This window comes from Harpia harpyja, chromosome 14, assembly GCF_026419915.1.
Source record: "Harpia harpyja isolate bHarHar1 chromosome 14, bHarHar1 primary haplotype, whole genome shotgun sequence".
Lineage (NCBI taxonomy): Eukaryota > Metazoa > Chordata > Aves > Accipitriformes > Accipitridae > Harpia > Harpia harpyja.
Window position 1 is genome coordinate 604,576 of NC_068953.1, and position 24,934 is coordinate 629,509.

Below are 24,934 nucleotides of genomic sequence, written 5' to 3' on the forward strand. Positions count from 1 at the left end.
GAGGCGGGGCAGGCGCTGATTTCGCCGCGGGAAGGAGCCGTTTCCCCGGGGCCGGGTTCTCCAAGAAGGAAGGGGGTGGGAGGGGAGGAGAAGGGCTCTGGGAGGTCGGGGGGGGGGGGGGGGGCTGAAATCGCCGGGACGGCGATGAAGTTCCCGGGGCTCGGGCTGCTCCTCCCCGAGTGTGCCTGGAGGCGTGGGTAAAGCCGCCCTGCGTGTGCGTGGGCCAGGAGGAGCCCCCGGGCAGCGAGCCCAGACCGAGACCGCCGCCGCCGCCAGCAGCGGCGTTCGCGTTTTGGAGCGGCCTCTCCGTGCCGCCACCGCGCTCGGCGGGGGGCCGGGGGGGGGGGGCGGCAGCCGCTGGCAGGCCGGGCCGAATAGCTGCAGCCGGTGTGCGCTGCAGACGCCGAGTCTGCCCGCCGGGCCGGGCCGGGCCGGGCTGGGGCCTCCCGGGAGCAGCGGGCTCGGGCAGGGCTGGCGCCGCGGAGGGGCTGCGGGCCAGGGAGGCGCTAGGCCGGGCCGGGCCCGGCCCAGGCCTCCCCGGAGGCCCCGGGCCGCCGCGCTCGGGCGGGGGTGGGGGGGAACGGACACACGGACACCCGGCCAGGGGAGGGAGGTGGGCGGCCCGGAAGCGGAACCGCTAGGGCGGGTGCGTCGCCATGGCAGCGGCCGGAAGCGGAAGGCGCGCGGGGCTGATGGCGGCGGCGGCGGCGGGGGGCGCGGCGCTGTGGCGGCGGCTGTCGGCCTGGCTACCGCGGGGCCGCCTGGGCCTGGCCGCGCTGCTCGGCCGCCTCTCCGACCGCCTGTCCCGCGGCCGCGACCGCCGCGCCCGCAGGTAAGGAGTCCGCGCCGGGCGAGGGGCCCCGCTGCCGTGCCTACGGCTGGGCCGCCTCCCCCCGCCCCCCCCCCCTGCCCGGGCCGCGGCGGGCGGCAGCGAGCCCTCGGCCGGTGTCGGCCTTGCGTTATCCGGGAAGGCCCGGGCGGGAAGCGCGCTGCCTCCTCGCCCGCCGCTTCTCCTTTCTCGGCGCGGCGCTGCCCGGGGCTTTCTGCTCCCCGTGTGCCCGACCGAGGCCGATAAAAACGCTGCGGAGGTGCGGGAGGTGACGGCCCCGACGCGGTGAGGGACCCCTCGGCCCCCCGGTTCCGCAGAAGCGGTTGCTGTTTTCCACAGTGAATCAGCTGCTGAAAAGGCGGCTTCGGGTCCAGGCTGGTTCTGCTCCTTAAGCTTGCTTTGGGCTGTCAGTCTGCGCTGGCTGTCCATTTGTCCTTAGGACAAGAGGGGTACTGTATTTTCTCCTTCTTTTTTATTTACTTTACTCCTGCTGCCTTTCAGGTGCTAAACGATATTACTTGTTTGCTAGGGATAGCTTTCCACCTTGGATATCACAAGTGCTGATCAGCCTCTGGAGCGGCCCTGGCTGGGGTTTAGGTGTTAGGCACGACCCGCCTGGGCTGGGGGTTGTCCCTGGAAGGTGAGATCCCCCCTGCTCCCCGTCAGAAAAGAGATGAGAACAGGTGTGGGTCCTGTCTGTGCTGGGGCTGCATCTGGCACAAGGCGAGGGGGGAAGAGGGCCGCTCTTTCCAGTGGCAGTCACCATTGTGCTGGAGCAGGTGAATTATCGAACTGTGCACAGAGGGTGTTTTCACCCTCATTTTAAACAGATCTGAGTGGGCCGCTGCGGGAGCGAGCGGGCCTTCATTCCTCTTCCTGGCATCTCTCTTGGGCAGCTGCGCAGTGAGCAGGGTCCAGGAGCTGACCTCTGAAGAAAATTGCCCAAACTCTCCCTTTCCTCTCTCTCCTTCCCCAGAGAGCGGAAGGGACAGGGAAGGCGCAGCTGTGGGGAGGTAGATCTGCCCTTCTCGGTGCCAGACTGGCTTGTGTGCCCTGCTAAAGGGAATGCGCAGCTGCAGCCTCAGACTGCGGTTCCTCCAGTCAGTCTTTTCACAGCCACGCTTCCCTGAACAGCTTCTACTCTCCTTATTTTTGCACCGCTGCCTTAGTTTTGCTGGTGCTGCTCCTTTTGTGGGGCTGTGCAATCAGGAGCACAATTAACACTAGAAACAAAACAGTAAAAAACCAGAGATGATTGTCTTTCTGTAGAACCACGTCCTGGGTTCAGAAGTGATCAAAGAAAATGCTTCGAAAGAGTCTTTAAAAAAGGTCTCTTTCCCCAGTCTTCAGGCATCACTTTGCACTGTACTTGGTAAGAGAGTGCTAGAAGGATGCTGTGTTTTGTTTTAGTTAGTACGGTGCCTGATACAATTTTCCGGATGAGTTAAACTTATTTTTGTAAGGGTAGCATCTCTGGTGTCATAGCATGTCTTCACTCTCTTTTTCCCCCTGGACAGCAGATGTGCTGCAGTCATCCTTGCCGTTGATTCAGAGCCCTGTGTTAGCCTGTACTCTGCTCTATGTTCCTGGTTGAGCCAAGGAAATTGTTTTCAAATTTCTCTTTTGGTTTCATCAGTGTTTTTTAGCATAGATAAACTGCTAGACTGAGCCCTGGAAAGAGACAGCTGAATTCAAAGACAAGCAATTTGTAGATCCCCCTGTGTGATGACGTATGCGTGGGTGAAAGGACGGCACCATATCCTGCAGTTTCACATCACCTCTGGTTCTGCAGATGAGGTTTTACAGTGAATAAGAGTGTTTCAGCTCCATCATGAGTCTGTGTACCAAAACCACAATTTTTAAAATAGAACACACACAAAAAATCCCTCATTTATATTTAGGGTCAACTTTTTATGCAGAAAAGATTTGAGGTGGTTCCTTTCAGTTCTGTTTTCTCTTTGTGGTTAACTCGATGATGTGGAGTACATGGGAAAGGCTCCCCTCTGCCCCATTTTCCATTTCTCTGAAAGCTGGTTTGTCGAAATATGGAATTTTGATGATTTCTTCATAACGTTACGTGGTTTCTGACTGTTGTGCGCATACAGTTGTGTCGTACTTGGGGAGTCGCTTCAGCTATTTTAATCGCTGGTGGGTAGAAGCTGCTGCTTTGGTAGATGGTTGCTGTGCCATTGTTACTGTTGGCTGGAGCAAAATACTGATTTATTTTAAAATTATAAAAGCCTTAGGCTCTCAACACTAAATAAGTTCTAAAATTTCAGTATTGGATTAAAAGATCAAACAGTGTAGATATACTGTAAATTGTGTAGGCAGTAAAAAATCTGAAGTATAGAATTAGTGGCTGTCAATACATGCATAGAATTAATCTGAAGGCTCAAACCAAATAGTGCTGGTGATGCAGATCGATTTTACTCCCTCAGCAGCACCGGGAAGGGGCTGCCTGAAGAGCGCCTGGTCAATCCATAAATGTAACATTCGGCTGCGTAGAGTGAGGATGCAGTTTAACTTGCAGTTTTCATACTCTTTGCCAGAAGATGGCTTCTTAGAATCATGTTTCTGGAAAGTGGCTTCTCAGCCACTGTACTGGCTTCTAGAAGTATAGTTGGCCAGGACTGACTAACGGAATAATAAGAAAAATATTTATCTCCTCTTGCCCTAAATTGTCATTGTAAAATGTGTAAAATTTGCCACTATTACCTCAGTGGGAGTAATTCCAGGGAACGTAATTTATAATCTGCAGGGCTAGGTTTTAGCCTTGACTTTGTTACTGCTCGGCCAGCCATGCATTTTGTTGTTTTTAAAAAAAAGTATTTTTGGATGGTAGTCTGAATTCATGTAGCTCAGTCTTCCTTGCTCTGTTTGCCGTGTTCACTTGGTGGTAACGTAGCAGTGGGTCTCTGCTCCCAGCGTGCAGCCTGTGCCTTGAGACGTGAGTTAAGCAAAGATGCGCAAAGGTCCTGCTCAGGTTCTGTAAAGATTGACTAGAATGTGCTTGAAAACTAGTATTTCTTATATTTCTTTTCTGCTTTGATTTTTTTTTTTTTTAACACCTTCTGTGGAATATTTCCATCGTTTTTAACAGACTATGTTGGTAATCTGTGTAACTTCTGGGTGTCAAGTCTAAGCCTGGCCCACATGATCTGCTGAAAACCGCCATCCTAGGAATTCTTGCACAAATTGACTCAGATTTCTGTTGCGATGAATAGTCAGTGACAAACTAGTGGATTTTCCAGGAAACGCAACTGCAAACTGCCTGGCTTCTGCGTAAGGGTTATTCGGAAACCTTGTGAAGATCCAGTGTTTTATCGTTAAGCAAATGAGTGAAATCATCTTCCTGGAATCTGTGGTCATTTGGGCTCTGGATTGTGGTAAAACCTAAAAGTTCTTCGTAACAAATTCTGGTAAAGGTCATAATCAAATTTCTTCTTGGTGTGTGGTGGTGGCAGAACGCATCAGGATGGGTCACAAGATGGTGGCTGCCTGTTGGCCCGAGGGACCCGGCGTTCCTCTGGGATGAGACCAGCCGCCTTGGTTCTGTCCTGACAGCAAGTCTGACTCCTGCAAGTAGGATTTGCAGACCAGAATGTTTTCTGTTAGGTTCAGGGATGTAGTTCACTCCGTTGCTCGTCAGTTCCTGGATCTCATGGGAGCTGCTGCTGCTAATTGTGCTGAAATGTGGTTTTGTCATGTGGACAAACTCCTACCAGGGGTTATTGTATGACTTGATGAATTTGCATGCGTGAAGCCTCTACAGAAGAAAAGATGCCATTTGCTTCTTGTCACCCCCCCTAAGCATGACTGTTAGCAGTAAGTTGGTTTCTTCCCTAAGTGACTTCAAAGGAATTAAATTTGTTCAGAAATTTCTTTTTAAAGAATGAGCTTCCTGCTGTTTCCCTTACAGTTGCTTTGACATTTGCAAGAGAAGTCTTGACCTTCTTTTACTACTTGTGCAGAATGCAGGTGGCATGGTTGTAGAGGGCTACCTGATGTTTCTCAGTTGTGGTTCTTGGCTCGTACCTGTTGAAATACATTCGATCCTTTGGTATGTCATTCTGGTGCTATGACTTCGTTGCTTTTGCTACGACTTGCACTCAGGCACTTTGCGTGTTGTAGATCATTTTTGGATAAGTTTGAGGGGCTGAGACATTTTTCTGTTTTGTTAAGGAACTTTTAGAGTAGCGTGATTTTTTAAAACATCTTTGTCTGAAATAGAAACAACTAATCTTTAGCCCAGCTGAGAACTAAGCTGGACATGACAGTGACTGTTGGCCATGGCAAAGCTGATGCGTGTGTGATAAATGCAATTCAGAACTGGCTGATTACAGGTATAGCAGGTACTGCAGCAGCACTGCCAGACATCTGATTTGTGGGTGTTTGGGAGAGTTAACATCCTCAGTTTCCAGCTTGTTTCCTTTCCTGTGTTCCTGTTCTGATGAAAAAGTTGTTTCCCCTCATCTCCCCTGCCAGCTAGGGGAGGGAGCTGATGATGTTAAGATCTGTTCTCCCACCTTTTGCCTGTGTTTTTCTATTTCTAGATTTGGCTTTGGTGATTCAGCTGGGATTATGGAAAAGTGAAAGGTATCCTTGCCATTGTGGATCCTTTCAATGTATTGGCCCTGGTTGCAGCTCTTTACCTACTTGGAGGCTGTTTGTGGGAAGCAAAGGCTCCACCATAAAGAATTTCTCCCATCTTTCTTTTCACAGATCATCATGGCTTCTTCTAGCCCCATTGCTCACACCTCCTGTTCCTGTGATCACAGCCCCACCTTGTTCGCTCTGTCCAGAAGGAGCACACAGGTTCCAGTGGATCAGGAATCTGGTTCCAGAGTTTGGGATCTCCAGCTCACATGTCAAGGTGCTTTCATCCCCAGCTGAATTCTATGAACTCTTGAAGGTGAGTTGTGGGTTCCAAGTTGCGGGAATGGTTTTTGGGGACTGGGAACTGCAGAGGTTATGGAGAATCATAGACAAGTTGTTAGGAAGGAGCATGTGCAGCTTACTAGTCCAACCTTCAACCTGAAACAGGATTGTTTTCAACACTAGATCAGGTTAGGCAGGCTTTGTCTAGCTGAGTCTTGAAAATGGCTGAGGATGGAGGTTCTGCCTCTGGTCGAGCAGTTCCAGTGCTGCGTCATCTTAGTAGTTTACAATTTTTTTCTGGTGTCAGCCCTGAACTTTCCAAAGCTCTTTGTGGCTGCTGCTCAGCTGTAACTACCAAGAAGAGTTTGGCTCTGTCATCTTTGTAACTACACTTCAAGTAGTCACAGGCTGCTGTTAGACCAGCCCCCCAGCCTCCTCTCTGCAATACAAAACAAGCACAGCTCCCGCAATCCCTCCTAAAGGTCTCTTGGGTCATTACAGTGTGAATCCTGTAATACTGTATCTCTTAGGTAAATAGTAGGGCTGAGGTGAGAATTTCTTTGTTTAGCTCAGTTGCTTGAGTCTTTTCACAATGCGTATTTAAAGCAAATTCCAGTACTTCTGAAACATGATCTTAAATCGCCATGGTAAGCTGTTGGAGAACAAGGCTTGGGTGGGCCATGAAGGCAGCAGCTACCACCCCCTGCAGCATCAGTGGTGAGCACAGGGGAAAGGAGGAGAGCTCTGTAAACAAAGGTCTCTAGGTTCTAGCTAGTTCACAGGATGGGGTACAAAGGATTAAAGCAGTTGTGGAATGAAAGCTGTGATTGCCAGTATTGATACAATCCCAATGTTGTAGCTACTGCTTATTAACTGCTCTTGTATGTAATAGTTTTAGCAATAGGGAATGTGTTCCTCAGCTTTCCAGAAAGCATTGATTTCTTCCTTGATTTCTGGATGCAACAATGGTGCTGATGTTGCTCTGTAAAGACCTGTGTATTTTACATCTTTGCCATCGGTGTGTTATCCTTGTGCCTTTCCTTCTGCAAGGCAAGGGAGACGATGCTATGATTTGGCTAAAGTGATTCTCCTCGGGGGAACCACAGCTCTTCTGTGGTCTGGATCATTAGTTCCTAGTGATCACAGAGACCAAGGATGAAACTGAACTTATTTTCTGCTATTCTCAGGTGCAGATAAAAACAGCCAAGCAGCGAGTGGTGATGGCTTCACTATACCTGGGAACTGGGCTCCTTGAACAGGAGCTGGTGAGTGTGGAAAGGGTTTGGGAAGGGGAGAAAGTGAATGCAGAAAGAAAATGCCTGCCTTTGCAAAAAGCATCCTGTTCCTGTGGGTACAAGAGGTGTACGTGAGCTACAATTTGTGAGCTTGTAATGACCTTAAAACTTCCATATAGGGATTCACTTTATGTGTGTTTTCTCCTCTCCTTCAGAGTGTTCTCAGGGTTCCTGGCTGCGTTTGTGTACTTGGAATACGTGGGGTGGGGGAGGGAGGAATTTGGAAGGGAGGCGCAAGGAGTTTCTGTTTTAGTCCTAGTACAGAGCCGTGGAACTACTGAATTTTTTCACGGGATAATGAGCCTGGATCTTTCAGACTGTTAGAGGTTACTGGCATAGTTTTCAAAGGGTTTCTGCAGAACCGTGGGATCATGGGCAATTTTTTTTCCTGGCATTTTCCTTGAACATGATTAGAGTTGTGTGTATGTAGTGCTATGTTTTGTCCTCCAAGCACAGTATGCAGAGGCAGTATTAGCTCTCTGCATTTAAGACAGAGGTCAGTTTTCCTTCATGTTGTTTACCTTATCTGTTTCCTGTTCTTCCCTCTAGAAACAAAAGCATTACCTAAGACCTTTAGGGAAGCCTGACCTTGGCCAATTTCTTATGTTAGAATGCAAATTCCACAGCAGGGTAAAGGTGGAGAGTCCTGCACAGGGTTTTATGCCTGGCTTTGTCTGGACTTGTACACAAGATTTGAATTTGCATGTGACAAACAGCCTTGTAGTTAAGGAATAAAACTGCTTCTGCATCGTTTGTGAACTACCAAGGTTTCTTTTTGGTAATGCAAATCTGTGATTTGGGAATGATGTTGGGACTTTTTCTGCTAATATTAATTGTTCTTCAGAGGCTTGAAGAATGTGCGCATGTAAAATCTATGCCCTTTCATGTATTGCTTTAGGCTGATAGAGTAGGATGCCAGTCTGACAGATGCAAAGTCTAAACTAGCAGTGTTTTGCATGATTAGGAAAGACTCATACCAGGGTGTGGAAGCTTTCACGACCACCAGCCTCCTGGCTGCTGAATGCCTTCCTTATACAGCTTTATTTGCTTTCTGTAATGAGTAGAGAAATCTCTCTCTGCAGGTCGATTGCTTAGAAGAAACACTGGAGAAATCACTGCAAGCAAAAGGATCGTCTAACCTCAAAGTTTCTATTCTTCTTGACTACACCAGGGGATCTCGGGGTAGATATTATGATGCTTTGCTTTCTTCAAAGGCTTATTTTACAGTTAGGCTGGATAAACTGTTTTTTCAGAGAGAGCGGCTGACCAATTGGACCTACTTGCTTAAATCATATACCTTTCAAAACTGGCCTTTTGTATACCAGTAACTACTTGTTCCCAGAAAATGTTCAAGCTGAGCAGCTTTTCTTCTGAAAATAGGTGGTAGGAGTAAGAAGGGTCAAACTCTGCTTTGTGCAACTTGTGCTTTCTTGTGTAGTTCATTTGTCAGTGCATTTGCCCTTATCCATCATGCTCTTGTATTTTCATTTTGAAAGGAAAGTGGGAATTGTTGGAAGTAGCAGTAGACTTAAGCAGAAACCTTTGTGGTGACTCTTTGTAGTGTGTTACTAGTGCTAGGTGTGGCTTGATTAAGAAGCTTGAATGGTGTCAGACCTGCTCAGTGACTGTTTCCAAAGCCCATTCATCAAAGAACTTACAGTTCTGGATGTCGATTTCAATATTGACATAGTGCAAATGAAGGCAATTAAAAAAAAAGAAAAAGGAGAACACATTAAGTGCCAGCAGATGCGATGCCTGCTCATTCTGTAACCAGCTTGTAGCTGAGGAGCTGTGGTGCCATGCCGTGATGTATCCCCTGTCTGGTGTGATCCTGTGTGTGAAACTCCCCTTGTCTCCCAGGCAGGAAGAATTCTCGAACGATGCTAATTCCATTGCTGCAGCGATTTCCTGAGCAAGTCCGTGTGTCCCTCTTCCACACCCCAAACCTGCGTGGACTTCTCAGGCTCCTGATTCCAGAGCGTTTTAATGAGACCATTGGACTGCAGCACATCAAGGTCTATCTCTTTGATGACAATGTGATCCTGAGCGGGTGAGTCCTGCCTCTTTAGGCCCTTATATGGTTCATTTAGCTGAGGTTTTGAGGCAAGGTATGCATGCTACCAATGTTGTCTGAACTTCATTATTTGCATCTGGTCTTTCTGTAGTGGTCGTATCAATGCTCTTCTGAGATAGAAGAGTAACCACAGCTCTTCCACGTGAGATTCTCATATGAAAGAGAGAGTCTTTCTCAAAAGGAAAAAAGAAAGATTTCTCGAGATTCAAAAGGAAATGGCCAATTTGTACTTTAGTCCAGTTGTATGCAGAGTGAGATTTGTAACCTAGGCTGGGGTGTTCAGGATCATATGCCTGTGCTCTGTTCTGGAACTCAACTCTTCTTTTTCTCTCCTAGCGCAAACCTGAGTGATTTGTACTTCACCAATCGTCAGGACCGCTATGTTCTCCTGCAGGACTCTCCTGAGATTGCAGACTTCTTCACGGAGCTAGTGGATGCGATTGGAGATGTGTCTCTGCAATTACAGCGAGATGATACAGTCCAGATGATGGAGGGGATGGTACATCCGTACCAAGGTAGGAGGCAGTTGTCTTCTCTGGTTGGATGATACAATCCAGAGGAGGAGAGTGACAGCCAGGGTTTAAGGATGACTTCAACTCCATCCATTTGTGAATTGCTGAGTGTCTGACCATTGTGTACAGACTGCGGGGTGTCCCATATCTGTGCCATCCATTATTAAAATCAAGATTGCTAGAGTTTTGAGACTGGATCTATCAGAGTGTTCCTAGCACAGTGGCTATCACCAGCTAATGTGACAGAGAGTGCAAAGGCTAAAAGTTCCTCTGTAACTGTCTCATTGCTTCTTCATAATTCTGCTGCTCATGACCTTAAATAAGAACTTGTATTCCTTGAAAGGTTCTTTATATTTTTGATATTGATGTCTAATTCTAGATGTTCTGTGTGTACATATTCTGAAAGTTTCATGAATGTAGAGCTCTTTTGGGTAATTAATATTTTGTAGTTGAGTCTATTCTGGGAATCGAATGAATATTGAATTAGGAAGACTGAGAACAAGTGTTGAAGTGGGCAGAGAAGACCATCTATCAGTCAGGCTGATTGCATCATAAGTTTTTTGTCCTGGCCTTGTGCACTGCTGTGTGATGTAAGCTTAGACCGTGGGCACTGGTTTATTTTGTATGTTCCAGTTCATTCTTGGTTACCATTTTAGGTTTGCCCTGGTCTTTTCATTTTTCAGTGGATTTTTCAAGCTGCTGCTAGTCAAGTTTCTTACTCTTCTTAAAGCTGAATGTTCTTCTTCTGTAATGTAGCTTTGCTAACCTTAAAAAAATCTGGTTTTGAGACTTAGGGAAGAAATTGTGTGGTCTTTGTGTTAGCTCCTTTTTGTTCTGATATTGGTGTCCTGTCTGTAGTTTTTCCCACTACATAATAGGTGATGCGTAGCTCTGAGCTCTGTACCTTTAGGTCTCAAACGTGATCTGTTGTGGTTTTCCTGCAGGAGACAAGGTGGCTTACTGTGAGATAGCAAATCGAAGAGTCATGGAGGTGATCAACTCTGCCAGGACACGACAAGAGCTCCTTCATGCAAAGACTTTCCACAGCAGCCAGCAAGGCAGCTCCTTGTTATCCCAGCAAGGCTCTCAAGCATCTGGGGGTCTGAAAACAGAACCTGACACCTGGATTTATCCCTTAATCCAAATGAAACCTTTTGGGATTCAAATAGATGAGATGGTGACAGAGACGCTGCTGACAGAGGCTGAAAGGGATGCCAGGATATACCTTAGCACTGGCTACTTCAACCTGACACAAGCTTACATGGACCTCATTCTGGGCACTAGGGCTGAGTATCGGATTCTTCTGGCCTCACCGGAGGTGAATGGTTTTTTTGGTGCCAAAGGGGTAGCAGGTGCCATCCCGGCTGCCTATGTTTACATTGAACACCAATTTTACAGTGAGGTCTGCTACCTTCACCAACAGGAGAGGGTCCAACTGCAGGAGTACTCTAGGGCTGGGTGGACTTTCCATGCCAAAGGTAAGGTGTCTGTTTCCCAAGAGGACTTGTTCAGAAGGCCTTTGAGACTTGTGCATATTTGGATTGCACAGCTTGCGGGGGGATGGCTGGGTCTAGTCTAGACTTAACGTCCAAAATACTCATCCAGGGTTCAAACGTTGCTTGCATAAACCTGGAAGATTTGGATCACTCGGGGGACAACCATGCAAAGTCATGTCTTGCATCTGGATTTCTGATTCGAATGTAGTCCCAGAGACTATAAAAGAATTGTCCCTGTGGTGACAGTTAGGCACTGTCTTGATGTGCAGCTTGATGTGAAAGAATAGGAGGCATCCGGATGTATTTATGATCGCAGTAACAGTTGTGATTCAGTTTCTCGTATCCCTCTTGCCAGTTTTCAGCAACAAGAAGCGATGACTGTGTCAGGGACACCAGGGCAGGATCTGCGGCAGAAGCGGGAAGGGAGCTCACTAGTGGTGACTCCCCAGTGGTCCTGGACACAGGAGGTCTTTGTGGGGATGACGCAGGTGTCGAGGAATTTGTACCAGCTCCTGTTTACGGCATACAGGAAGGTGCAGCATGGTGAATAACTGCACCCATGTGCCTTCTGGGAGCTGGAGGGGAAGTTGCTGAGAAATGAATATTGCTTAACAAATGTAGTTAATAATAAACAAAAATAATTAATACCACCATCATGGTATTCTGTAGAAGACCCCAGGTTCTTTCTTGCTTGATAGATTGTGTACAGCTTTCACACGCTCAGTGCCACCTTGACCAAAGCATGAATATTTTCCCCTGACTGGTTGTTGCTGGTTGTCTCTCTAAATTTTCCTTCCAGAAAATGCAGTCCTTGACTCTTATGTTCTCCTACTTTATACACAGTAGTAAGTGTTTGATTGCTCAGTAGTGGATTTTAATAATGCAAATAGCTTAGGAAGTCTACTTAATGGAGGATTTTTTTTTTTGAGGAGTCTGATGCATGTGACACTTTATATTGAGGTTCTTAAGGTCTTCCCATGTGGAGGTGCACCAAAATGACTTGGTCTCATGGTCAGACATGCCCTTGGCTGAGCTGAGACTTCTTTGCTGTGTACCACAGCATCTTCTGTTCCTCTAATCTTCTGCAAGCAGAGCTCTGCACCGTGTCACTGTCTCACTTCCTGTGATGGCTCACTGGTCCCCTAGGACAACTCTACTGTAAGCACTACCCAGTCTGGCACTAATTAAGATGCAGGTTTCCCCAGCCGGCATTGCAGTGTGCTGAGGGGCATTTCCATTGTTTGCAGCTGGAAGGATGCAGCCCCTGGGGCTCTGGGCTCCGGCCTGTTCCGGAGTTCTCCTGTTGTTTGTTTAAGACTAGCTGTTAATGACTGTGGGAATGCCTCTATCTGCCCTGCTTCCTGCAGGGCTGTTCTGAAGAAGGTTCAGAGGTGGTAGGGAGAGAAAGCTGCTGAGTAGGCCTTCTCTTGACTGAAAAAAACCATGACTGTTACTAGGCTGCTTCTATGTCGAAACTACAAACCTTTCTAACGAGTGTTGTGCCTCTCCTGCAGTGAGATCAGTAACTAGTGCAGTAAACCCCTTATCTCAATCCAGGGCAGCCTGAAGGAGGTGCCTGCCTGGCTGGGAAGTCCTGTGTGGTCTGTCTTCCAGGAAACACGTGCTGAAGCGATCTGTGGTTCGCAGGTTCCCCCTCTTGCTGGGCACTGCTGACTCCAAGTGGGATTTTGTGGTTTGGCACTGATTGAGCTAGGAAGGATGGGCTGCTTTTCCAAGCTACCAAAGTGCACGTGGCAGTCCGTCCCTTTTTGGGCCAGCTGTGCCTTCTTGTGGAAGTGCTTTGGGCTCCATCTTCTGTGTGGTATTCTCTTTGAGAGAGGGATACAAGACTTGAAGTTCAGCAGCTCCTGTGCTTGGCAGGAGGGACAGAGATGTTTGCTGCCTTGTTTCCATTTCCTGTTTGGAGTGCTGGAAGGATCAGCTTGTAGCTCCCTTCTCTGGCATGCTCTGCCCTTTGGCACATGTTTGATTCACCCGCCTTCCTTCTGCAGGAGTCACACAGTGTATGTGAAAGAGAGGACAGGACAGGGCAGAAGAGGGAAAAGCAGGAAACCCTGGAGACAGATGAAGGGCAGCTGCACTTGGAATCTGGCTCCTGGAAGAGGATGTGAGGTCCCTAGCAGCCAATAGTGCCCGTTAATACTTCCTTCTTGGGCTAAAGCAAAAGAGACCCCTTAGTCTCTTATAGGACCTAGCCGATTTAGACCAAATGCTGTGGTGCTGTGACTGCTGTTTTGTAAACCCTTCCAGCTCCTCTTAAAATATGTCGTATCCTCATACACAACTTCCAGCAGTGTGTGTTCCCACCAGGGTTACGACCGTTCAGTGCAAGTTCATTCAGTGCAAGTGCAGTTGTAGCAGCCCAGTTCAGAGCACTGCACAGCCGTCGTTCATGTGTGAGTAGGAAATGCAAACCTTTGCAGTGAGAGAGGTTTTCCTGGGTGTAACATCATGAAGCCTACCTGCAGCAGTGCACATCTACCCGTCTTCTGCTGCATTTCTGGGTGTAGTGGTGTGGGTGACACAGGTACATCCTTTAGGAGTAGGGTCCCTTCCATGGAAGTGTTGGGTGACAGAGCGCTGGGCAGGTGCCTGTTTGCTCCGAGATAAACCTGCATTATTGCTATTGAATGGCAGCTGGGAAACTGCGCTTCCCCTTTCTGGAAAGGTGAGTCACTGTTTGAGCAGATCCTGCCAGGTGGCCATAAAGCCAGAGAGACCGTAAAGGCTTTAGGGCTGCCGCGTGACCACTTAGAAAGAGTGGGGAAGCGTGTTCCTCATAGCTGCTGCCCAGGCAGAGCTCTGGCCTGCTGTTGGGAGCCTTGTGCGCAGTTGGGCCGGGGCACCACGCAGCCTGTGGCAGCCATCCTGTTTGGTGGCAGAACTTGCCGAATCTCTGCGCCACTTAGGTGCTTTTTTGCAGCTCCCGGAGCCCCCTGCGTTGGCACTCCTGACCTTCTGTGGGTGGGGGTGAGCCTGTGGAGGAGTTGGTTGTGCCACTGAATTATGGGCAGTGCCAGTGCTGAGCCAGGAGGTGTAACTGAAAGTGGCAGCGAAGCTGCTGACTGTGTGCGGTGTGGGGGCGGGGAGGAGGTTACAGGAACCAGCGGTGAATCGGCAGCTTCTTACTCAAGGCATTCTTGGAACTGCTCTGGGGTTGAGTTAGGAAACCTGCTTCTATTTTAAGTACTAGGTGGTTTTTATGCTACAGTTTCTTTGTTGTAGTCTTTGTGTGACTTGCAGTAGGGATAAGCCATCTATCGGGGACCTGCCCGGGGCTGTTCTAAGCACTTGTGCCGTGCCAGGTGGAAAGCAAACACTTCTTGGGTCCATTTATACACAGAGAATGGCTGTATAGACTCTCCTTGGCAATAGTCCTTGCTCTCCTGTGGCATCCCTAGCTGTTCTTTCCTGCTGTGCTACAGTGGCGTGCTTGAGAATAGCATGGGGCTTCCATCTTGCGCTTGAAAAAACTGTCCTGGGTTGTATCACACTTGGTCTTGTTGTTGCACTGGCAAAGTTGTGTGTGAACTGCAGTGGTGAGTGGACTTGGGAGTCTTGCATCCTGGCAAGAGTTTGATTTCATCTTCAGGTGGGTCCTCGGGAAGTGAGTGGGTGAGAATTTGCACTTCTCTTACAAGTCTTTATTTCATGTGAATTCACCTGTCAGAGCAGGGAGATGCCTCTTCATGTCGCTGTCTTGTGTAGTCTCAGGAGAGAGGTTAGTCAGTGTGCAACTGCACTGCTTCCAGTTCTGGAACTGACCGGTCCAGGCCTGGCTTGTCTTCCCGGTGCTCTGTTGCTTGGTGTAGGTTTTCCTTTACTGAAAAACTGTTTGTCTTATTTCAGTGTTTCTGAGATACGCTGTGGTGTAAAACGACCTCTAACTTAATGATAGTAACTCATTCTAGATTATTTTGGGGGTCCTTCATGCAGTGTATTTACATTCTTAAGAATGTGTCCCTAGGGCGGCACTGAGTGTGCTGCAGCCCCCCTGTTAAGAGCACACAAGTTTGGATAATGCAAGCTGCACCCCAGGAGTCATACAAAGCTTTACAAGACATGCTAGACCATCTGCAAGGAAGCTTGTTTTGTGTCGTGATCTTTTATAGTTACTGTAATCTAACATGTTTAATTCATTCTAAGTGAAGTGATTGTGTGAGGCTACTCCGGTCGTTTCCTTGGTCTGCCACACTTCCTTTCTTCTCCTGTTTTTCCTGCAGGTCTCTGGCTGTACCTGGCAGGAAGCGATCTTCCCTGCCTAACTCTGATTGGCTCTCCTAATTTCGGATATCGATCGGTTCATCGTGACTTGGAAGCTCAGGTTGCGATAGTGACAGAAAATAAAGCTTTGCAGCAGCAACTCCATCAGGTAAGTGGCTGATTAAGGGGAGATAACATGGATATTGTGCGTCTTGGTCACACAGGGAATGCTGATGACGCAGTTGCAGTAAAAACCTACAGCTACAATAATTCAAAACCTTCTTGAGCATGGGAAGTCTCAAGGAGCTGTCAGTTAAGTGACTATTGATGAGATGCCTGCTGCAAGTGCCTGTTTCTGGGAAATGGAGGCCATAACGGGAAAGAACATGTGTCCCCAGTGAACTTGAGTATCGCAAGTGCTCAGGCACTGGATGCTGAGAGACACAGCATTCAGAGAGGATCTGCTGGCTCTCCTCTGCTCACTGATCACACAGCACGTTCTTGGGCCTTAGACCCAGTATTTGGGCATTGCCAAGGTTGCACCATGCTCTAGGATAATGAGGTCAGGCCCTTTGAATTGCTGATCTTGGACTTTTGGAGGATTTTGCTTCTCAGGCATTTGGGAAATTCTTTGTAGGAATATAAATGCCAATCAGTTAGCTTTTGGGTGGCTGCCCACAGGCTGTGGATCTTAGTGTAGTTTCTGCAAGAGGAGGATTTCTGGGCTGGTTGGATTGCCCATGAAGTTATATGACATAATATAATCTTGAATAATAATAGGACATTATATAATCTTCACACAAACATTTTTTCAGTGGTTTAATGTTCAGTGTCCCAGTTTTTGGTTTTGGGTTTTTTTTAATTAGGCACCTTGGACTGCTCAGGACTTTTGCTGCTTCTCTAAATCTTGTCTCGTTCTCCAGCTGTCTTGACTCTGAATCTTCTGCTGGAACTGACAGTGTCCCAAGTAAATTTCTCATGTAGTGCTCTGATACAAAGCAAATTGGTTTGGTGCCTCTGTGTGTGACTTAGGGATCTCAAAAATGTATTCCGTTAAGCCAAGTCCTGGCATAAGAAGGCACAGTTGTCTTCAAGATCAATGGGAATTGCCCTATTGCATCAGGGCTCTTCCACAGGATGAGTCAGAGTATATCTAATCAAAAACAATTCTATTACTGGAAGAGTTGCTTGAATATTTCAATTCATATCTTGCCTCTGCTTGTTTCTAATGGAAGGGGAGAATCAATGAAAATATGACAAAGGAATTTTCTCAAACAGTGCTGCAGTGATCTAATTTAAAGGGCTTTAAACCATTCCCATTTGCTGGAAGCTGATTTTGAGATTGGCTGTTTGTTTACTGTTCTGTGACCTTTGTTTAGAAGACTTAATACATTACTGGTACGCTGCCATGAAATCACTTTGCCTATGTAACATTGAGTTCCATTTAAAAAATGCGTGGTAAGATTTGGGAAGAAATTTGAGTGGTCTGGGTATCTTTGGATGTTCCACTGAATGAGCTGAACTTCAATTCAGAAAACTGGTCTCGGTTCCAGTGATCAGATGATGTCACTGTATCAGATGACTGTGGTGCAGAATCTTCACAGCAGGGCTGACTATAGGTCTTGGAGCATTTGGGGGTTCTAAAATTAGACTGATTTGGCACGCAAATGTCTTCCTTCTGTTGTAGGTTCATCTTTTTGGTGTTACTTTCCAGTGCTTGGTTCCTGCTTCCCTGTTCCACCCTGAATTTAAACAGTGCAGGGTATTTTCTGTTGTTTGTGACAGCTTAGCTAATGAAAAAAAGATTATGAACAGACTTAGAGTAGATGATCTGCTCCTTGTTTGCTTGCAAATCTAGAAACCTGACTGGCTTTGATAAGAAAACCGCTTCTACCTTTGATCAAACAGCTGCTTTCACGTGCAATGCGAGCATGTATTATCATCATGATGGTTCATTTCCTCCTTCAGCAGTATACACACTGGAGAAGCCTAAGTGTTTCTGGTAATTTAGTTGAAATCATGACTGCATATTCATTTGAAAACACAGCACTTGAGTTGTGTCTAGAAAGAGCTGCGTAAGCCAGTCTCTTGAGATTATGGTAAGGTTTCCTTTTCTGGCAATTACAGCGAGGGATTTAGGATTTTTCTGAAACTGAAGTTCAGCTCTCTTGCAGCTGTGGGGCTCAAAAAAGCAAAACCTTCTGCCTTTGCTCTTTGTAGACTTTAAATTGCTAATTCTTGAGGTTGGGTTACTGAGCACACTGATAGTCATCAAAAGGTAGAGTGCTGTGGCAGGCGGATGTGAAGGACAGATCCTGTGCTAGCTCCTTGGTGGCTTAGTTACTCTCTGAGTTGTGCTGAATGGAATGAGACTCCTATGTTCAGGCTTGTGGGAGAAATGATGCATCCTTTTGGCAGGATCCGTGGCCAGTTTTATCTGAGAATTTGCTTTTCTTAAAGGCCATTATATAATTTAACACTTAGGATTTACTCAGATGATGTTTCTTTCCCTGTATAGGAGCAGGAGCAGCTTTACCTCTGCTCAGGTGTAGTCTCATCATCAACATTTGAGCAGCCAAATCGTTACGTGAAACTGTGGGTGAAGCTGGTAACACCTCTGATCAAGAATTTCTTTTGAAAGAAGAGAAGTTGCTGCTTTGGGTGAGTTTTCTGCCATTCTTATGGGGAATTTATATTGCACTGACTGCAATTAATAAGTGTGGTACTCTCTGTCATGTGGAAGAAACAGATGATGGAAACATAGATGATGTGGGGAGAAAACAGACATCTCTCTTCTGGGGTGCTTGCCACTGACTAGAATCATTGCTCAACGCCTATATTGAATTTCATCTACTAGAATTTCTGGAAGGGTCAATGAAAGAGAACCCATACAAGGGTATTTGCTATGCATAGAAATAAAACTTCCATTTTTGAAATGTCCGTTTCAGAGTTTTGTAGAGAGGAACTGTGTTTATTTTATCTCGACTAGCTAATAGAAAACATTGTTGGAATATTTAAAATGTTCTGTCTTCTTTTTATCTCATCAGTGCTTTGCTTTAACCTTGTAGGTGTTGGTTAACAGGGGCAGTTGGTTTTGCTTTTCTGCTTTGTACAGTGTCCTGGATTTGCCTGGCTGTTCGACTGCCCAGTAGCTGGAGCCCTTCTCAGCTTCGTGGAATTGCTCTTAGATTTTTTTTTTTTTTTTTTTTTTTTTTTTTTGTGCTGTGCACATAGTCCGTGCAGTTGGCACCTAAGTGTGCCCTTGATGCTGAGCGTTCACGCCTCCATTTTATTTACGTAAATGTGGCCTCCATCTCTGGGGTTGTATATCTGGCTCCTTCATGTTAAGATGTGTTACGAGTGTCTTTCATGAACTGTGGAGAGGGCATGAAAGGACTTTTGGTGCTGATGTGATTTTTGGATGTTACTTGCTGAAAGTGGGAGGCTCAAAGCGTAACATGTCCTGCAAAGAAGGTGGTTGGGAAGCCAGATAAAAATGTGTTAGAGTGCAGGCTTGGGCTGCCCTGTGGGTTTCACTGGTGGAGTATGTGCAATGTGTTCTGATCTTGTATTGCTAACAAAAGGGATTTCTGGCACTTGAAAAGGCTGATGGTAAGTGTAAAACTTAATGGTAATTTATTTTAAATGCTACTACTTTGTAAAGAAATAAGCAGCTCTACTTGCCTCCCCTTGTGGCTTTTCTTACCACTAGCTGTGAGGGAAGTTTTATGCAACTGTATTTAGAACTAATTGTTCACATATTTCACAGAGTGGGATTTTGCTGAATTATTTTATGCTAAAAGGACAGGCATTGGCTTCCATATGGTGGCGAGAGCAGATCTAACCACCTAATAGGTGTTACTGCTGGTACAAATTATTTGTTGTGAAAGAAAGGGTAGAGTAGATTCTATAACCTAGAAATAGAAACAAACATATTTCAGAGATTGATCTGTTTGCAGCTCGACTTTCTTTGGGTTGTATGGGTTGATGTGTTGGTGAACTGGGTCAAATCCGTGCCTTTCTTCTTCCATCTGGTCTAAACAGATACATGCTTCCATGCAGGAATGTGTCATGCACACGGCTTGATGAATTTCCGCTCACAGTTAGCACTGAGTGATCAAACAAATAGCTGTGGAAAGACAGAGAGCTATGAGAAGGAAAGGAATCCGGATAGTTGCATGCAATTGCTCCATTTGGCTTCCTTTGGTGGTCTGGCTCTAAACCAGCACTTTATCAGAAACCACCAATTGAAAACCAGTATCCATCATGAGAAACTCCATGTATTGTAAGAGCAGTCTCCACATGACAGCAGTTCCAGCACTGTTTTTATTGATACTTTGCTAAAATAGTTCTGGTACAATCAAACAGTCTAAGTTACACAACTTTGAGGTTTTTTGCAAGTAAAAGCATTTGCTGTTTGTTTTCCATAGTCATTAAAGTTTAGACCTGTAAGAGCAGAGCAACAGCGGCAAGGATCCACTTAGCAGCTTTTTCTTTTGTCTTTAGGTTAAAGGTCCAGACATAGGTGGGACCTCGCATCCGTGTCTTATAGACAGGACATTCATAGACATTCTTGGTGTCCATGCGGTCCACGGGGATGGCTCTGATGAAGATGACTGGCATCATGGGTGTCAACTCCTTCAGTCGAGCGTCTGTGATCACACCAGAAGGGATGTCCCATCGAGCGCCTGCAATATTATGAAATTGTCAGGGTACCAGCTACCCAGTGGCTTTTTCACTTAGAGGGGGCTGTTTTCATAACTATTAATGGGTGGGAAGGAGTTGCTCTAGCAGCACAGTTGAGGATGGAGTATGAAAATTGGGTAGCCGTGGCTTAGTAGTCATTAGGGCTAACGTGTTATCATCTCACTGTGACTCATGAATGCATTTTGCCTTACTGTATGTGGGATGTCTAAATAAATTCTGTCCCTACTCATCCCTTCAGCACCAGGTTTGCATGAAAGTTGCATAGCTGAAGGTAGAACTTGACTGTGGTGGGAGCTACGATAAGCTGTTGTGTGTGGTCTGTGCTCTTGTTTAAGTGGACTCCTTTGGTGCTCTGCTGATACTGCCATCTCATTCCCCCTCATTTTTTAGCAGTAATTATTTTAGGTTCTGAGTTTCCTGATTTGTCTTGCTCACACATCAAATAAGAGCGTAATATATTTATTCACTAGAACCATCTAGCTTCAGACAGCCCAGTCCTCAGGTTCGTGATACGCAGTCTTTTTCCAAAAACCAGTTTCTGCTTTGTGAGACTCTAAACTGGATGGGTGCTGCCCTCAGCTGGCGTGTCTGACATTAGCGTGGAATAAAGGCTCTGCTGCTTGGAGCTTTTGCAAAAGTTGTACAAATTCAAATAAGCCAGTGAATACTAACACCTGTTCTGTTTGTAAGAATTTTTAAGGCTGAACTGGGCTTTCTCTGTGTCTGAAACATCTCATAAAAGATGCAGTCTTTTACCTTCCATGAATAATCCATGCACATAGGAGCCTTCTCTGGGTGGAGCTGTTATATCCTCGCGGTTTTTCTTGGTCACTTCCACTGAAAGACACATCTTGTCCAGTGGCCATTCGTTTCTTCTGGCCATGGACTGCATGATAGCAGTGAGGAAAGACTGGGGATTGAAGAATCCTGCCAGCCACACTGTTGCAGGCAGCACAAAGTCTGTTGTCCAGACTTCCAGTTCCTGGAAAACAAAACCAGCAAGGTACTTCAGAGTGAAGCATGGCCTTTGAGCAGCAGAATACTACTTTGAGATATGACATGACAAAAAGCTGATGCTTCACTGTGCCTAACATGAGCTTCAGGTAATCTTCCAGATGGGGAGACTAGGATGGAGGTGGTCTGTGATGAATAAATAGCAGATTTCACTGCAGCAACGAAACTTAAAACTGTTAATTTGGATTGCAGTAAATACCTATTATTTTTTTAACAAAGCCACACTTTAAATAGATGGTTTTATTAAATATTTTTTTCTTCTGAGACATATAAAGTTATGGTGGGGTTAGCTAATATTCTTTTGAAACAGTGATATACTCTAATGGTGAATTGTTTTCAAACTTCTGCTCTCATTCTTGGGGTAACAGGCCATTTCAGGTACTTCAGACTGCTTAAATTAATATTGAAAAATAAACCAGTTAACCACTGTACACTGATGGAGGTGATTCCTGGTCTTCTGTGGTATCCACTTGCACCCTAAACTTTAACTTTCACAAGAAATCTGCTCACCCTAATCCGAAGGAGCAGGTCTGCATACCAGGCTCCTAAGCTAAGAAGAGAAGGATAGGCATGACGTGTCCAGGACTCAGGAACATTGTCGTAGAAGAGAGCGTTTGCCAGCTCTTCCATATCCGATGTAATCGTTAGCTCTCCCTTTAAAAAAGAGAAAAGTCTGGGCAGCTTCATCTGAAGAAAGCAAGACTGATGGAAGTATTTGGTCTCAAACTCATCACGAAGCAGGAGGCTGGTACCATCTGGCTGCACCCAGCACAGTGGAATGTGTAAGAGCGTGAGCAAGGGTAGCCAAGCACTTTGTACAAGACAAGGTTCGTGAACGAGCAACAGCCATTTGCAAATCATGGGAAATTATTTGATAGAGAGAGGTGCTTTCTAGGCAGCTACCTAATGTATACCTTTAGTCCCAAGTCCAACTCTTTCAAAGATCGTCTGATTTCATGGGTCAAGATGTTCATTCTTTCACATTCCTGGAAGGCAACTACAACATACGGGGTCTTGTCCACTGCTTTCGCCATGACCTCTACCATATTGAATGGCTCCGGCAGCTTCTCAATAATCTCGTCTAGGACCGACTTCACCTGGGAAGAATAAGGCCATAGAACTGCTCTTATCTAAGAAAAAATGCTGTGGGTTAACAGTTAGTTAACTTAGTAAGATTTTTCTTTTTCTGCCTTTGTGTTTTGCTGTGCCTCCTCCTCTGTTACTAATACTCTATTATTTTACTAACTGCTCTTGGATCTTAAAAAGCTGCAGCTCTTTTTCGATAGCCAAGAACTGAAGCCATGGAGGCTGTGAAATTCAAGTGCAAAATCCAGGGAATTAGGAGGAAGACTTTTTTTTTTTTTTTTTAAAATCTGTATTTTTAGTAGTTGCCATTATGAATGGAAGTTAATAAGCCTACTCCATCTGCTGAGGGCGCAGCATATAAGCCACATTTTGCCACTAGCACATCTCGACCCCATCAAAGAATAACCTTTCTGAACACTGCTGACTTTTGTAACCGCACCATGTGTTCAGATGGAGTGAACACAAAGAAACTGCTGGGGCAGCATTTCAGCCCCTTCTCTTTACCCTTTGCCTTTCTGAGAGATGCTGGAGGAGAGCAGCTAATGGTCTCATGATCTGTGTGACTAGCTGCCTGCCTGCCTGGGAACTAGACTGATGCAAGAGCAGGGAAGAGGGGAGAGCGCTGCAGATAGGATGGGGACAAATAGGCAGCTGTGGCCAGTACTTTGTCTGCCCTGGGCTGCGGTAGCAGTGCTGCCTTCTCAGCAGCTGTAGAGCAGTGAAGCATTTGCTCGTGTTCAATTACATTACCAATACCAAAGACTGGCAAAGTTACTGAAATGGAAAGGAGAGCCTGGTCACAGAGAAACCAAGTGCAAATATACTTAAATAAAAACCTGACCGCAGCGTTTCTCGTGAGCTCTGTGCTAGCAGCTCCCCTTTTTCCAGGCTGACAGTTTGTAGCATTAGGCACTGGGCTAGAATCACACCTCCACTATCTTGCACTGATGAAAATCAATTATTACAGGTCATATTCTTCTGTCCATTGTGTGTGGGCCCATATCTCTCCTCCCCACCTAGTCCCCTCCTGGCCTCTGAACTGTTATTGCGTAGTGTAAAACTTTGCTTACCTTTTCCTCTCGGGAGACACCTGAGCCTCCTCCAGCATCTGATTCTTTGGGCTGCATTTCCAAAACTGTCCGAAAAAGCCTGTCTGAAGTGACAGTCAGGAACCCAATTTCTGCATTTGGGTGAAGGCCGTACAAGTAGGGGCTCTCCGGTGGTAGGTTGTCATCGATGTACTCGTGATAACCCTAAGCACAGGGCAGGCGCTGACATTAGTTTAACCGATATGTACAAAGAAGCATGAGTTTCACTTCAGCTTTGAAAATACGTCATTGCTATTTGGTGGTGGTGCTTCACGGCTAGCTGGCGTTGCTTATTCAAGATGGTTTTTTACTCACGTCTTACCTAAGTTTTTCCCTTACCACCCCAGCCACAGGAATTATTTTTGCAGCTATTCTGCATGTTTCCATGGGATTGAAACTTTTTTTCCCCTACATTCCCCGCTGGTTAGCATGAGGGAACTCTGACTAGTGCACATTTATCCAGAGCAGTGGTTTTCCACAGCAAATTGCAGTGTTAATCTTTCTTACCTTGTAATCCAAGCTGGGAGGGATCAAAAACCCTGGAGCTAAGTACACTTCCCCTTCCAGCATCTCCGCACGGATGTATTCACTCAGGTAAGTCCGACACAGCCGGCGGTCCCAGTCGTCTGTGATGTGCCCGCCGTACATGATTTCACCAAATAGGTACCGGAGATCATCCCATGGTACCTACAAGGAGAGGCTCACTGTGGGTTTTCTGTGTGGCTCCCCAGAAGTCCCCTGCAGCCTGGGGAAGCTGCACACAGCTGTAGAGCTGTGGGGCCACGGAGCAATGGCTCCTGGGTCGGTCTGTCCAGCATCCAGGGAAGTGACAGGCCCTGGACCCACAGAGGCTCGATGACAGAGTGAAGGGGAGCAAGGCAGGGGACCTTGTCTCAGGGGTCTCGTGTTTGCCCACAGATTTCACCTTGTCCCAGTATGGACACAGCCAGCCATACTTTGAACCCCCATCATCCCGTCTTTATTCAGATCAACATTGATCATGTCTGTGAAGCCAGGTGAAAGCAGGACTCTCCTAAAGGTGAGACCTCAAGCCTACTTGTTGCACCTTCATTCTTGGGGCAGGCTTTGTCTTTTAGGTGGAAAGTAATTAAAAAAACCCAACCCAACAAAGCACCGAGGCATGAGCCAGAGCAGGCACTCGTCCCAGCCTGGTGCTAAACACCCGCTTTCCACCCAGCTTGGTTGCGCTGAGGACTATGCACCTTCACCTGCCAGAGTATGCAGGCAGCTCCTCAGGGGAGGAGGGGAAGAGCTACTGGCAACGCTGTGTTTCCTCAAGAGAAAGCATTTGTGCAGCAAACTGATGAATTTTTTTGGAAAAGGTTGCTTGCAATGTGTACTGTGCTGAGGTATGGTCACTTTGTAAGTCCCTTACCTTGGGGTTGGCCTCCAAGTAGTTGTACAGGACGTTAATCGATATGGTCAGGTCACCATTGTTGAAGGGGTAAGATCTGTTCCAGCCCTGAGTGCCAAACTTGCGCCGCTCAGCCACCACCGCGTGGAAGTAACAGAGCGCAAACAAGATGCATTTAAACTCGATTTCTTTGCTGCACATCTCTAACGTGTCCTGCAGTGGAATAAAATGAGAGTGGGTTTGCAAGTGAATAAGTGAATATCACTAGCAGCCATCCCTCTATTGAAGAAAATTAACAGATGATGGCAAAGGAGAACTGAAGGTTGTTTATTAAAAAAAAAAAAAAAGCATAAAAT

General features: G+C 46.5%; 2 protein-coding genes across 7 annotated transcripts in view; one reads left to right on the forward strand and one right to left on the reverse strand.

Moving 5' to 3' along the window:
- Positions 1–129: 129 nt before the first annotated feature.
- On the forward strand, positions 130–21,460 carry PGS1 (phosphatidylglycerophosphate synthase 1). 5 transcript variants are annotated; one of them, XM_052807563.1, is made up of 11 exons: positions 130–197; positions 5,552–5,741; positions 6,895–6,972; positions 7,552–7,632; positions 8,085–8,184; positions 8,863–9,052; positions 9,413–9,591; positions 10,533–11,066; positions 15,329–15,477; positions 17,827–17,969; positions 19,815–21,460. In XM_052807563.1, exons 1-10 carry the CDS (start codon positions 145–147, stop codon positions 17,944–17,946), a joined length of 1,674 nt encoding a protein of 557 aa, XP_052663523.1. In that variant the 5' UTR covers positions 130–144; the 3' UTR covers positions 17,947–17,969; positions 19,815–21,460. The 5 variants fall into 5 exon arrangements, with proteins under 5 accessions (XP_052663523.1, XP_052663519.1, XP_052663521.1 ...); XM_052807559.1 differs by lacking the exon at positions 130–197 and adding an exon at positions 642–832; XM_052807564.1 differs by lacking the exon at positions 130–197 and adding an exon at positions 4,683–4,889.
- Positions 19,621–24,934, reverse strand: part of DNAH17 (dynein axonemal heavy chain 17) — a 38,655-nt gene continuing 33,341 nt past the window's right edge. The window contains exons 74-80 of one of the 2 annotated variants that reach the window (XM_052807558.1): positions 24,600–24,791; positions 23,711–23,890; positions 23,186–23,368; positions 21,944–22,126; positions 21,540–21,683; positions 20,772–20,997; positions 19,621–19,996 (exon numbers count right to left, since the gene is read on the reverse strand). In XM_052807558.1, coding sequence (XP_052663518.1) covers positions 19,749–19,996; positions 20,772–20,997; positions 21,540–21,683; positions 21,944–22,126; positions 23,186–23,368; positions 23,711–23,890; positions 24,600–24,791 — 1,356 coding nt within the window. In that variant the 3' untranslated portion in view covers positions 19,621–19,748. Of the gene's footprint in view, positions 19,997–20,771; positions 20,998–21,539; positions 21,684–21,943; positions 22,160–23,185; positions 23,369–23,710; positions 23,891–24,599; positions 24,792–24,934 lie in introns of both variants that reach the window. The other variant, XM_052807557.1, reaches the window with a different exon arrangement.